Source organism: Mustela putorius, unplaced genomic scaffold, assembly GCF_011764305.1.
Source record: "Mustela putorius furo isolate JIRA1106 unplaced genomic scaffold, ASM1176430v1.1 tig00001448_pilon_pilon_pilon, whole genome shotgun sequence".
NCBI lineage: Eukaryota > Metazoa > Chordata > Mammalia > Carnivora > Mustelidae > Mustela > Mustela putorius.
In genome coordinates, this window is record NW_025421747.1 from 234,515 (window position 1) to 249,519 (window position 15,005).

The 15,005-nt window shown below is 41.3% G+C and overlaps 1 protein-coding gene across 1 annotated transcript in view; it reads right to left on the reverse strand.

Annotated features, from left to right (window-relative positions):
- Nucleotides 1–12,654, reverse strand: part of LOC123394097 (protein WWC3-like) — a 172,274-nt gene extending 159,620 nt beyond the window's left edge. The window contains exon 1 of the mRNA XM_045087742.1: nucleotides 12,121–12,654. Coding sequence (XP_044943677.1) covers nucleotides 12,121–12,374 — 254 coding nt within the window. The 5' untranslated portion in view covers nucleotides 12,375–12,654. The remainder of the gene's footprint in view (nucleotides 1–12,120) is intronic.
- Between the last annotated feature and the right edge of the window lie 2,351 nt (nucleotides 12,655–15,005).

A 15,005-nucleotide genomic window follows, 5' to 3' on the forward strand; every position in this document is an offset into this window, starting at 1 on the left:
AGGATAACTTTGCCAGATAAATTATTCTTGGCTGGCAATGTTTACCTTTCAACCTTTTCAATAATGTCATTCCACTATCTCTTGGCCTGTGAATTTTTTGCTGATTGATTGATTGATTGATTGATTCCTCTCTCTCTCTCTCTTTCCTCTTCCCTTTCTCCTCTCCTCCCTCCCTCTCTCTTTTCTTTCATTCCATCATTCCTTTATTTCTTGTTTTCCTTCTTCCTGGATGCCTTCAAGAGTCTCTAGCTTTATTTTTGACATTTTCATTATACTGTGTCTTGAAAAAGGTTTTTTTCGCATTAAGATACTAGGGTATTCTCAAAGAACAAATAATCCAATGAAGAAATGGACAGAAGACACCAACAGACATTTCTGCAAAGAAGACACATGAAAAAGTGCTCCATATCACTCGGCATCAGGGAAATACAAATCAAAACCACAATGCGATATCACCTCACACCAGTCAGAATGGCTAAAATTAACAAGTCAGGAAATGACAGATGCTGGCGAGGATGCGGAGAAAGGCGAACCCTCCTACACTGTTGGTGGGAATGCAAGGTGGTGCAGCCACTCTGGAAAACAGCATGGAGGTTCCTCAAAATGTTGAAAATAGAACTACCTAAAACCCAGCAATTGCATTCCTGGGTATTCACCCTAAAGATACAAATGTAGTAATCCAAAGTGGCACATGCACCTCAATGTTTATAGCAGCAATGTCCACCATAGCCAAACTATGGAAAGAACGTAGGTGACCATCAACAGATGAATGGATAAAGAAGATGTGGTGTATATAGACAATGGAATACTATGCAGCCATCGAAAGAAATGTAATCTTGCCATTTGCAATGACATGGATGGAATTAGAGAGTATTATGCTGAGTAAAATAAGTTAATCAGAGAAAGACAATTACTGTATGATCTTACTAATATGAGGAATTTGAGAGGCAGGGCAGGGGCAGTGAGGGGCAGGAAAGGAAAAAATGAAACAAGACGGGATCGGGAAGGAGACAAACCATAAGAGACTCTTAATCTCAGGAAACAAACTGATGGTTGTGGAGGGAGTAGGGGAAAGGGAGAGGGTGATTGGGTTATGGACACTGGGAAGGTTATCTGCTATGGTGAATGCTGTGAAGTGTGTAAGCCTGATGATTCACAGACCTGTACCCCAGGGGCAAATAATATACTATATGTTAATAAAAGTAAAAAATAATTTAAAAAAATTTTTAAAGATACTAGGGTGTTCTGTTAGTTTTGTGCACTGGCATGTACAAGTCTTTCCCCAGTTTGGGAAGTTCTTTAAAATACACTCTCTGCCTCCTTTTCCCTGACTTCTCCTTCTGGAATTCAAATTATTCTAATGTTTGCCTCTCTGATCAAATATGATAGACCTCATAGCCCTCTTCACTTAAAATAAAATAATCTTACTTCTTTCTCTTTTCCTAACTGTATTATTTCTCTATCTTCCAAGTCAGTATTCTTTCTGTCTCATCTGTGTTGCTACTGATGCTCTCTATTGCATTTTTCTTCTTCATTTCTTGAGATCTCTTCTGTAGAAATTTCTTTGGGGCTTTATGAGATTGTCAATATATTTGATTAAGAACTGCTTCTGCTCATTAATTTTAGCGCTTTATCAATTTATCAATTATTTATTTATCAATTGCTTTTCTGAGTTTTCTTATAGTTCACTGAATTTGTTTCTAATAGCTATTTTGAATTTCCATTGTGAACTAGATCACAATGTTCCATGCTATTAGACAACTTTCACTTTATTTTTATCATACCACATCTCCTTGACTTGATTGTTTTGTTTTGTTTTAAGATTTTATTTATTTATTTGACAGACAGAAATCACAAGTAGGTAGAGAGGCAGGCAGAGAAAGAAAGAGAGAGAGGAGGAAGCAGGCTCTCTCCTCAGCAGGGCCCGAATGCGGGACTCAATCCCAGGACCCTGGGATCATGACCTGAGCCGAAGTCATGAGGCTTTAACCCACTGAGCCACCCAGGCGTCCCGACCTGGGTGTTTGAATGAATGTCTCTGCTTTCACATTTAAAATAAAAGACACCTTTTTAAATTAATATTTTCTGTCTTCTCTGTTATAAATTTAACTGGCTGGCTATTAGGCGCCTTTCTTTTGTATTCCAAGAGGCAGTGCTGCCAAATCTGTGGGTTGTTCCTTACCGCACAACCTTGGCCTATAATTGGAAAACCCTTCCCATCTTCCAGAGTTCCTTCACAATGGATACACTTGGGAATGTACACAGAGAGCAGCACGGTACCGGGAGATGTAAGTTAAGCAGTTAAGATGTGACTTAAGACATCTTTAGAGGTGTCACTGCCAGATGGTAATGGGCCCTCCCAGACCTTTGCAGGCAATATAAATTTGCTAAATTCCTAAGCAGACAGTAAGAAATGCAATCCTTTAATCGCCTTTGGCATTCTTCTTGGCTTCCTTCCCTTCCCTCCACCTTCCGCGCCCAGCCAGAGTTCATCTTCAGACATCCAGGTGCTGCTAGAAAGAAAACAGGTTTCTCCAGTCACAAGGGACCCAAGAGACACAGGCAGTAATTCACTACTTCCCATCTCCTCTGCCAGAGAGAGTAACCACTGCCAAACTGCCAAACAGTTTATCTCCTCTTGCAGTACCACCCTGAAAGGGGGAAGCTTTGCCAAGTTCCTCCCTCTCCTCCGAATTCAAATTCTTTTTTCTCCACAGCAGTGCTATGCCAGATTCTCCCCTATTCAAAGGCAGGAACTCCACAACTTCTCTTGCCTGTGAGCATCCACCCCAGTTTTGCTGTCCCACCCTTCCACGACCACTTACCATGGCAACTAGGTGTGGGACAGGCTCACTAACTGCTTTGGGTCTATAGCTCCTACTGAGGTCCTATCTACCTACTTTCAGTTGCACAGATGGACCAGAAAGCTCCTTGGGTTCCTGGTGTAAGATGTAAGACATTTTTGTTTTGCTTATGGACCTCTAATTAGTTGCTGATCAAAGGGAGAGATAGGAGGAATGAGTCATGCTCCCATGATGGTGACGTTATTCTTTGTATTTTGCTCAATTCTGCTGTAAATCGAAAACTGGTCTTTAAAAAAAAAAAAAAAAGTACTACTTTTTTTAAAAAGGGTGTCCATAGTTTAATTTACTAGTATTAGCACTTCTATACAATAAAAAGAATATGTCAAATCTTTCCATATAAATACATTTAGAATCCATTTTTCACCCAAACACAGAAATTAGCCTTCTGTGCTATTTTATGTCCCAGATCATGTTAATCTACATGAAACAAACAGCTCTAACAGATGAAACATTTAAACAACCTAGCAGTAGCATAATGTTTCTAAACTCTGCATGACCTTGTTTTGCTATCCCCTCCTTCCAGGGAATTTTGGAAATGCTAGAAACATTCTAGGTGTCATAATTGATGACACAGATGTTACCATAGCTAGAGGTCAAAAAGGCTCAAACACACTACATTACATAAGATAGCAAACACAACTGGAAATGATACAATCCCAAAGTCACTATACTGGAGTTTAAGACACTCTCCTATAAAGTAACATTTTCTTTAGATACTGTTCAGAAGAAAATTGAGCCCTCTAGATAGCTTGACTATATCCCCACAGAGTGGTTTCAAGAGACATGAAACAAGAAGACCTCCAGCCACTGCCCGTATTCTGCTGAGCCCTCAGCTCCTAAACCAATGATGTCATTCACAGTGAAGTGTGTCTTTGTCTCCCCCACACTCACAGTTATGGAGTCTTGGCTGAGATTCTGCCTGGAAGAGAAGGTCATAAACACATAGCGTCTATCTGTTACCAAAGGAACAGAGCTCATTTGCAACAGAATATAGAAAAAGTTAAATCTAAGGGTTTGTCTTTCTTTCTTTCTTTCTTTCTTTCTTTCTTTCTTTCTTTCTTTTTTTAAAGATTTTATTTATTTATTTGACAGAGAGATCACAAGTAGAGAGGCAGGCAGAGAGAGAGAGAGAGAAGCAGACTCCCTGCCGAGCAGAGAGCCCGATGCAGGACTCGATCCCAGGACCCTGAGATCATGACCTGAGCGGAAGGCAGAGGGTTAATCTACTGAGCCACCCAGGTGCCCTCTTTCTTTCTTTTTTAAATATTTTATTTATTTACTTGACAGAAAGAGGTCACAAGTAGGCAGAGAGGTAGGCAGAGAGAGAGGGAAAGGGAAGCAGGCTCCCCGCTGAGAACCCAATGATGCAGGGCTCAATCCCAAAACCCTGGGATCATGACCTGAGCCAAAAGCAGGTGCTTTAACTCACTGAGCCACCCAGGTGCCCCTAAGAATAGTTTCAGAAAAAAATGAAATTTGCACTGAAATGTAATTGGGAGGACATTTGTGGCTCTAAAATACAAATACAGCCTATGCCCTGTAAACTGGCTACTTTATAGAGACCAAATGGTGAGTAATTAGGTAAGAAGAGCTTTCCTGGGTCAGGACAAATATTAAACTGGGACTTCAGAAAATATTCTTTCAAAAATTCCTTTACAATTTGAGTGAATTAATCTGTAAAGCAACTGATGCCTCCAGACATTGTTGAAAGAAAGAGAGCAATACAATAGCAGTTAGTGGAATTTAACAGTCAGCTGTGGTCAGAGAAAACAAAAATGAGAGCCATTTCAGCATCACTATCACATATGGTGACCGTGGGAATATTCAAAGCTTTCCCTCTCTAGAAGCAAAACCAGTCCCTTAACAGTGCTATTGGGTGATCCTATTGGACTGAGATGGGGAGAGGACTAGGAAATAGAGTGCACTGAAAATGAAACATAATGAAACAAACCAAAATAAACCACTGCAGTGAATCACTAAATACCCAAATAACAACCTCAGAGGTGGGGGAAGAAGGCAAGGAATGAGGGTCCCATACACAGAGTTATTATAATCTGGAGCATCTGTAACTTTCAACCCCCCAACTCCCCCCAAAATAAACATTATGGGAAATACAAGGAAAACGTGCCTTATATAGTGGTCCAAAAAAGCATTCAAAAAACATTACTTACAAGTGTGCACTCTTAGCAGAAAAAATATTAGACTTAACAGATATAATATTAGACTAGCAGAGAGAGAGAGAGAGAGTGTGTGTGTGTGTGTGTATAGACTTAGCAGGAAAAATATTTCAAAGTAGCCAGAAAGTATGATTATAGAAGTAGAGGAATGTGGGATAACAATGCCACAGCAGGGACGCCTGGGTGGCTCAGCTGGTTAAGTGGCTGCCTTCGGCTCAGGTCATGATCCCAGCGTCCTGGGATCGAGTCCCACATCGGGCTCCTTGCTCAGCCAGGAGCCTGCTTCTCCCTCTGCCTGTCACTCTGTCACTCTGTCTGCCTGTGCTCGCTCTCTCTCCCACTCTCTCTGACAAATAAAAAAATAAAATCTTAAAAAAAAAAAAAACAATGCCACAGCAAAAGGAAAACATCAATAAATGGATATTTTTCCTTAAAGAACCAAATTGAATTTATGGAATAAATTACACTATAAGCAATGAAAATTTTATTAGAGTAGCTCAACAGTATATCTGAACCAGCAAAAGAAGGAATTAGTGAACCTGAAGACAGGGCACCTGGGAGGCTCAGTCCTTAACTGCCTTACACTCATTTCATGATCCCAGAGTGCTGGTATGGAGTCCCAAATTGGGCTCCCTGCTCAGCGGGAATCCTACTTCTCCTTCTCCCACTCTCCCTGCTTATGTTCCTTCTGTCACTGTGTCTCTCTCTGTCAAATAAATAAAATCGTAAAAAAACAAAAAAAGTAAGGGCGCCTGGGTGACTCAGTGGGTTACATAAAGTCTCTGCCTTGAGCTCAGGTCATGATCCCAGGGTTCTGGGATCAAGCCCCATATCAGGCTCTCTGCTCGGCAGGGAGCCTGCTTCCTCCAATCTCTCTGCCTGCCTCTCTGCCTACTTATGATCTCTGTCTGTCAAATAAATAAAATCTTTAAAAAAAAAAAAAAGTAAACTTGAAGACATATCACATGATCATCTCAAGGACAAAACAGAAAGCATCTAACAAAGTTCAAAAGTCTTCTATGCTAAAAACACCCAACGCTGAATTGAAGGGAATTTCTTCAAACTAATAGAAGACATATATACAAGAACCTCACAGCTAGGGGCGCCTAGATAGCTCAGTGGGTTAAAGTCTCTGTCTTCAGCTCAGGTCATGATCCCAGAATCCTGGGATCAAGCCCCACATCAGGTTCTCTGCTCAGCAGGGAGCCTGCTTCCTCTCCTCTCTCTACATGCCTCTCTGCCTACTTGTGATCTCTGTCTGTCAAATAAACAAAATCTTTAAAAAAATTAAAAAAAAAAAAAAAAAAGAGGGGTGCCTGGGTGGCTCAGTGGGTTAAGCCTCTGCTTTTGGCTCAGGTCATGATCTCAGGGTCCTGGGATCGAGCTCCGCATTGGCATTGGGCTCTCTGCTCAACAGGGAGCCTGCTTCCCTGGCTCTCTCTGCCTATCTGTGATCTTTCTCTCTGCCAAATAAATAAAATCTTTAAAAAAAAAAAAAATGAACCTCACAGCTAATACCAGACTGTATAAAAAATGAGTGGTTTCTCCTAATACCAGGAACAAGACAAGAACATGCTCTGACTGCTCCAATTCAGCACTGTATGGCAGGTTGTAGAAGAGGCAACAAGGCAAGGAACAGGAATAAAACATATCCCAATAATAAAGAAAAAAGTGACATACTTCTACTCAGATGACATGATTTTGTACATCAAAAATCCCAAGAAGTCAACTAAATGACTATTAGAAAGAATTAATGAGATCAGACACATTGTAATGATGTCCAGTTGTGTATCTATACACTTGCAGTGAGAAGCTCTAAAATAAAAATGGAAAACACAATTCCATTCACAATAGCAATGCACATATGGAAGAAAGCTGGGCCCCTATCATATACCACTTATAAAAATAAACTAAAAATGGATTAATGGCTTAAATGTAAGGCCTCTAACTATAAAACTCCTAAAAGAAAACACAGAGGGAAAGCTCCTTGACACTGGTTTGTGCAAAAATCTCTGGATTTGATACCAAAAGTATAAGCAAAAATCAAAGGAAACAACCACTGAAATTAAAAGGCAACCTATGGAGGCGCCTGGGTGGCTCAGTGCGTTAAGCCACTGCCTTCGGCTCAGGTCATGAACCCAGAGTCCTGGGATCGAGTCCCGCATCGGGCTCTCTGCTCAGCAGGGAGCCTGCTTCCTCCTCTCTCTCTCTGCCTGCCTCTCTGCACACTTGTGATATCTGTCAAATAAATAAATTAATTCCTTTAAAAAAAAAAAAAGGCAACCTATGGTATGGGAGATGTCTTCTTATGATGGAGAATCTCAATGACCTTTTTCCCAGAAAGACATAGACAGCCAAAGGATCCATGAAAATGATGTAGTGATGCTCAACTTCACTCTTCATCAGGGAAATGCAAATCAAAACCTCAATGACATTTTTGCCAGAAAGACATACAGACAGCCAAAGGATCCACGAAAATGATGTAGTGATGCTCAACTTCACTCTTCATCAGGGAAATGCAAATCAAAACCTCAATGACATACCACCTCACACCAGCCAGAACGCTAAAACTAACAGGTCACTAAACAACAGATATTGGCAAGGATGCAGAGAAAGGGGAACCCTCCTACAATGTTGGTGAGAATGCAAGCTGGTGCAACCACTCTGGGAAACAGCATGAAGGTTCCTCAAAAATTAAAAGTACAACTACTGTATGATCAAACAATCTCACTTCTGGCTATATATTCAAAGGAAATGAAAAATGCCTTTTGAGATAGACATTTGCAATATATATGTTCATGAAAGCATTAAATTGTGCTCCTTAAACCTCCACAAAATTATGTCACTCCTGTATCGATGAAGTTAGTGCCCATTTATAAGCTACTATCTAAACAACTCCACAGAAAGCATATATTTAAGCAAGTTTCAAGGACACTGAATACTTCCAAAGTAGGCAAAACTCTTCTTCCCTTATTTCTTTCCCTAAATATCTTTTTATAAAGTGGTCTTCAAATCCTAAATCAATAATACACCCAACACACATGTACCATGAATGTAAACCACAGAAGACTCACCTACAGAAACCACAAGCCACAGAAATGGTACATTAACTGTATTTTTCATCAAACTTTCAGGTATGAAACCAGACTAACTAGAAAAATTATATATATATATATATATATATATATATATATATATATATATATAGTATTGATTTACAGAAATAACAAACCTAAGGTAAGTTTACAATAAAAATTTAAAATACTGAGTTTTTAGCCACATCTCTAAAGATATTTCTTAAGCTGAAACCTCCTTTGGTATAGCTTTTTTGTTTCTGTTTTTGTTTTTTACATTTTGTTTATTCATTTGAGAGAGAGATCATGAAAGAGAACACCAACTCAAGGGACCAGCAAAAGCAGACTCCTGAGCATGGAGTTCGATGCCAGACTTGATCCCAGGACCCAGATATCATGACCTGAGCCAACAAACACACTTAACTCACTGAGCCACCCAGGAGACCCTAGTATAGCTTTTTAAAAGTATTGTTACAGGGGCGCCTGGGAGTTGGGCTTCTGCACTGGGTATGATTCTGGGGTTCTAGGATCACCCCTGACTGATGCTCCTTGCTCAAAGGGAAGCCTGCTTCTACCTCTGCTCCCCCCTGCTTGTGCTCTCTCTCTCAAATAAATAAAATCTTATAAAAAATAAAAATAAGGGTGCCTGGGTGGCTCAGTGGGTTAAGCTGCTGCCTTCAGCTCAGGTCATGATCTCAGGGTCCTGGGATCGAGGCCCGCATCGGGCTCTCTGCTCAGCAGGGAGCCTGCTTCCCTCTCTCTCTCTCTGCCTGCCTCTCCATCTACTTGTGATTTCTCTCTGTCAAATAAATAAAATAAAATCTTTAAAAAAAAAAATAAAACTACTGTTACAGTAACTTGTCAATATCCCCTTGGTTGCAAATACCAGTGCTCTTGAACATACTGTGGATGGAATTACTCTAAAATTCTAGGTGAGGGGCACCTGGGTGGCTCAGTGGGTTAAGCCCCCTTCGGCTGGGGTCATGATCTCAGGGTCCTGGGATCAGAGTCCCCTGTCAGGCTCTCTGCTCCGCGGGGGGCCTGCTTCCCTCTCTCTCTCTCTCTTGCCTGCCTCTCCATCTACTTGTGATTTCTCTCTGTCAAATAAATAAATAAAATCTCTTAAAAAAATAAAGTAAAATAAAATTAAAATTAAAATTAAAATTAAAAAAATAAAATTCTAGGTGAGATTTTGTTTAGAACTCTCGGCCTTAAATAACTCTGCATAAAGTTGTATATCTTGTGCTATTATGATTTATATTAATTTATGTATACAGGGGCACCTGGGTGGCTCAGTGGGTTAAGCCTCTGCCTTCAGCTCGGGTCATGATCTCAGGGTTCTGGGATCGAGCCCCGCGACGGGCTTTCTGCTCGGTGGGGAGCCTGCTTCCTACTCTCTCTCTCTCTCTGCTTGCCCCTGCCTACTTGTGATCTCTCTCTATGAAATAAATAAAATCTTTTAAAAAAGATGTATACATGTATGTATACATGTTTGTATACATGTATGTATACAACAGTGTGTTAAGTCAGCAACAATATATATCTATCTGCCACCTTCATTTATTTTCATTTTCTTTAAAGCACTATTAATTACCTTGTTTCTTAACTGTTCTCTATTTGAATGTTGTGTGGTTAGGGTTAGGCTTAGGATTTATGTGCAGATCATACATCATCCAAAAGGATCAGATGCAGACAGTGAATTTAGAATTTAGAATTTAGAATCATACATTTCTATATAGTAATAATTAATTAAAAGTTTTAAGGGAAAGTCCCCTACAAAATCTGGATTGGTACTTCTAGCACTGGAAGCAGTACTTTTTTTAAACCTGCTACTCAAACAAAAAAATAAACTTTCAAATTTAAAAAAATAAAATGCCTACATACAAAAATAAGTCATTCAATATAAATTAATTTTTATAAAAAGGAACAGAGATAATGAGCATGAATTACATGGAGATGATTCTACATTCTGATTTCTATGATAATCTGCTCACCTATGTTGTTATATTACTAAAACAAAAATTAATACACTGAAGTTTTCATTATCAATTTCCACTCAAAATAATGAAACTGCTGTAAAATACTTTATTCTATTCTAAGCAAAACAGTATTTTGAACTGGCTCATGGGGGGGCGCATTTGGTGGTTCAGTCAGTTAAGCGTCCTAGTCTTGATTTCAGCATAGGTCATTATCTCAGGTTGGTCAGATCCAGCTCTATAGGGAGCTGGCTCATGGGATCTGCTTAAGATTGTTTGTCTCTTTTTCCTTCCTCCCAATCTCCTCACTGGGAGTGTCTCTGTCTAAAACAGTGGGTGGGGGGGAGTTAAAAATCTTTTTTTTCCGTAAAGATTTTATCTATTTATTTGACAGACAGAGATCACAAGTAGGCAGAGAGGCCGGCAGAGAGAGAGGGGGAAACAGGCTTCCTACTGAGCAGAGAGCCCGATGTAGGGGCTTGATTTCATGATCTGAACGGAAGGCAGAGGCTTTAACCCACTGAACCACCCAGGTGCCCCATAAATATCTCTAAATTAAGAAAATGAATTGGCTCATTTTCCAGTTGTTAGTGCTTTAAATGATACCAGCAAAAAATGAGCCAGCCAGTTGTACTCATTTCATAGTCATCCAAGCCTTGGTCAGACAGCTGTGGCTATTATCTTTGGTTAAAATTATGTCATGTCACCCGATTTTCAAGTTTCATATTTGTAACATAAAAAAAAATGTGTGAGGATTCTTATAAATCACGGAGTCAAATAGGTTGCAATGTTCTGAGAGAATGTTAGGGAACCAAGATCGTTTTTGCTTTGTTTTGTCTTCTCCTATCTTGATTCACACATATGTTGAAACAATAATTCGGGGGCATCTGGCTTATAGAGTTTATTACCAAATGGTAGTGCTAGTCAGTGGTAAGGAGAAAACAGGAGCAACGTCATTACACTGCACATTTTTAAGTCTTAAAATTACTGGGAAGCCTGCTGCATTTCCTTTATGGCACAGAGGCACAGTAAGAGATAGTGCTTCAGATAGTACACGGTATCAGATAACCACTGCGAATATAGGGTTTCAACGGAATTCCCAATTACCCAAGAAATGCATCCTTACATATGCAGCTAGAAACATATCACTAGAAATAAGTGACTCTACTTGACAATGGAATAGAAAGTTAAGACAATACGTTCTTAATTTCTCTTAATGAATATAATCTGGTAGTGCTTTTGGAAGAAACGTTTTTAGTTTATAGTATTTATTTACAGAAGTAAACGGCAATTTAATATTGTGTTCATACATCTTAGAAGAAAATTCCATTTAAGTGGTGATATCCGTTTACTCCAAAAGCATATGGGTCTAATCATATTCCATTCTGGCTGCAGTACGCAAGGCTATTTCAATCAGAATTTCAAGTCGGTTGTTCAAAAGGCGCTAAAGAGCAACCAGCATGGTCTGGGAGCCGGCTCTCGCAGCTCCGAAAGAACTAGGAATCCCTCAAGTGGCCCATCTGGCAGCAGTCTTTGGTTGGAAACTAGGCTGAGCCCGCCAGACAAGGAACCCACACCACGAAGCTGGAGCGCACGTTTCTGCTCCAAGATGACAGCTCATCTGGCCGCCGCGGGGCCGGGGGCGGTGGGCCGCCGAGGCCCGGGAGGGATGGGCGAGGCCCCGGCGGAAAAAGGAAAAGAGGGCCATCCGTCAGCCCTGGGAGAGGAAATTCCAGGCGCCCAGCTTCCAGGCGCCGGTCAGCGGGTGACGTGAGGGAACCAAGTCACTGTGCCGGCCGGGAGGCGGCCGGGGCTGCGCACTTCGGGGCCTCGAGGCCGGAGAGGGGGCGCCTCGATCCTCGTCCAAGGCCCCAGGGTGGGGGCGAGGGGCGCCCGGAGCCCCGCCGGGGCCCCGAAGACACGCGATCTTCGCCCGGACCCGGAGGCCTCCGGGCGTCCTCGATCCCCTCCCAGAGCCCAAGGGATGGAGCGCCCGGATCGCAGCCCCGGCCAGCGCCCCCGCCCTTACCGGTCGCGGGGGTCGATCCACAACGTCTGGCGCGTGTTGTGGTCGATGTAGAAGACGCGGCCGTCGTAGTCGCGCGCCTCCTCCCAGCCGGCGGGCAGCGGCAGCTCGGCGCTCTCCCGGGTTGTGGAGATCCGAGACAGAGATGGCGGAGTCTGCGGCTGCGCTGAGTGTACAGGAAATGCTAGCGGCTGCAGCTTCCTCGTAATCTCCCTCGGCTGTCTCCGCCGCCGTCGACCGTCGCTGAGCCACGGCATGACCGCACGGTCTCTGTAGGCGCCCTTGGGTCCACAGTATCCTCCTCAGTTAGTACTAATACCAGGAGCAGTGCACGCTTGGGGGACACTGCAGTACCACCCACCGCGCCTGGTGCATTCTTGGCCCGCCGCCAGCGCACCGACTACCGAATAGATAGCCTCCAACAATCGCTCCAAATAAGACATTCCAAAGTTATGGCACAGCCAGTCCCTGCACCTCTTCCACTCCTAAAGGAAGCACGGCCATCTTTTCTCGCATTCCAGCCTGGCTGAGTGTGGGCGGGAATGTGGTAAAAGGCCACACCTTCTTCCTCTTTCCTCAACTCCTCCTAAAGCCTTTCCCCAATTTTGCCAAGCATTAACTAACTCCCGCTCTAACTCCTCACGCTCTGCCTTCTCCTTTTGCTGCTGTTCCTCCACCCTCTGCTGCGTCTTCCAATTTCGCCTTTAGCCAAGGCTGAAAGTCCTCTTTATCTACTTTTCCTACACTCTCCATTCCGATTCCTACCCTTTCTACTCTCTAAACTGGCGGGTCCTCCCTCTGTACTCTGTACAATCATACCCTCCTTTCTTTCCTCTCTTCCCTCATGCACTTCTTTCTTCTGCTCATACCACTTCTGTACCCGGAGACGACCTCCTTCCATTTCTCGATGAAACTGCCAAAATGCCCTGATATTCGCAGATCCGAGACCCTTTTCCGCCCCGCAATGCCGTAAAATGGAACCAGCCCAAACCTACTCTCCATGACTCAACTCAAGAGAAATAACTATACTTCACCTTTCACACCCCTACCAAACACTGAAGGGCTAAATATGGAAGAAGGAACCACTGATACACACTGCATAGCATGAATACCAAAGTCAATCCCACAAAGGAAACTCAAAACAAACGAAGAATGTACACCACATATATCTATGTCACAATATAACCATATTTTGACGCAAGCTCTTTAAAATGGTAATGAATTTACGAGTCTTAACTCGCCTGTTGTCACATAAAAACTTTTTAAATTTTAATTCTTTATTTCACAGAGAGAGATCACAAGTACGCAGAGACGCAGGCAGAAAGAGGAGGAAACAAGTTCCCTGCTGAGCAGAGAACCCAATACTGGCTCCATCTCAGCACCCTGAGATCATGACCTGAGCTGAAGGCCGACATAACCCACTGAGCCACCCAGGTGCCCGACATAAAAACGTTTTTATGAAATGCTTGATCTACAAAGTAAATATTTTTTAGAAAAAATAGGAACACAAATGACATACAAATAACAAAGGATGCAATATACGCATAATCTCGGAGCAAGATTAATATATTAATTTTGTTTTCTCTCTATTCCCTTAAAATATAAATTCCATAAATCAGGAATTTTTAAGTTTCCTGAATGTAAAATTTTGCTGGCATCAAGCTGACACTCACATGATTTTTTTCAAAGGAATGAATACCTGAATCTTGGACTATTTTTATGTATTGCCCTGCAAGTTTTGCTGAAAACAGCCATTGTCTTAAAAATTGGATGCAATTATCTGAAATTATTCTGAATGTTTATTCAAAATATTTGTATTTGCAAAAGATCTCGTGTAATGGTGTGATCATATATCAGAACATCTTCTGTCCATTTAGTACAAAGGTACTTTCCCATATTTCCCAGCATGCAAGTAGACTCAAGAGATTTGTTCATCCAATGAAACCTCAATAAAAGTGACATGTAACCCCTTAGAACCACAGCATTCAGGAACAATCATGAACTCTGTTTTCTTCTGGCACCTCATTAATCATGAAGATCACCTATCTCATGGCACAGCTGTAACATGTTGCAGTATCCTTCAGCCTGGTCCAGAATGTCTGTTGGATCCTGAAAGTCAAACCTACCTTCCCAAGTAAGACTCAACCTAGTTCGGCTTTATTCAGTGTCTGGTTTTACATACAGTTGCATAGTTGCATCCATCCGGTAAAGGCTCTTGTAAATTTTCAATATTAAGGTAAGTGGTTTTATAATCTTACATTGTATTTTGTTATTGCTACTAAAACATTACGGAAACACAAATAGCAACTCCAATCTTTAATGCTGAGATTTAGCTGAAATCTTAAGAGAATCTAGTCAGTCACCCATGAAAACTTTAGCAAGCTACACATATGGAGATGTATAAAAATTTTTATAACAAGTTATTTATATTTAAATCACATATATTAAGTTATATATATTAAAGCATTTTGCCTATTCCTTTCCAGCAAGCATGCTGTACCGGAATGGCATAAAGGAACTTTTATGTTTACCTGGATGCATATTGTAGATGAGACACATATGAACTGAACATTTTTTCAAAAATAGTTTCCATCCAGTTAGAAACTCTAGCTTATGAACCAACCACCTCCCTTCTTGTCATAAAGTTGAGCTCCCAACTATTTGAGTTTCAGAAGTTGTTCAGGAAGGAGACAGTTTCAGATGTCCAGGAGGTGGGGGATGGGGGTCGGGATAGAGGAGAGATAATTTTGTCTGGTGCCTTTCATTGCTAAACTTCTTCATGATGACATTAGTTTTTGTTATTTTCTGAATAAATACAAATTAGTTATAAATATATTATAATATAAACAGAATATATGTCATATTTTCATAGAAAGTATTGAATTTTT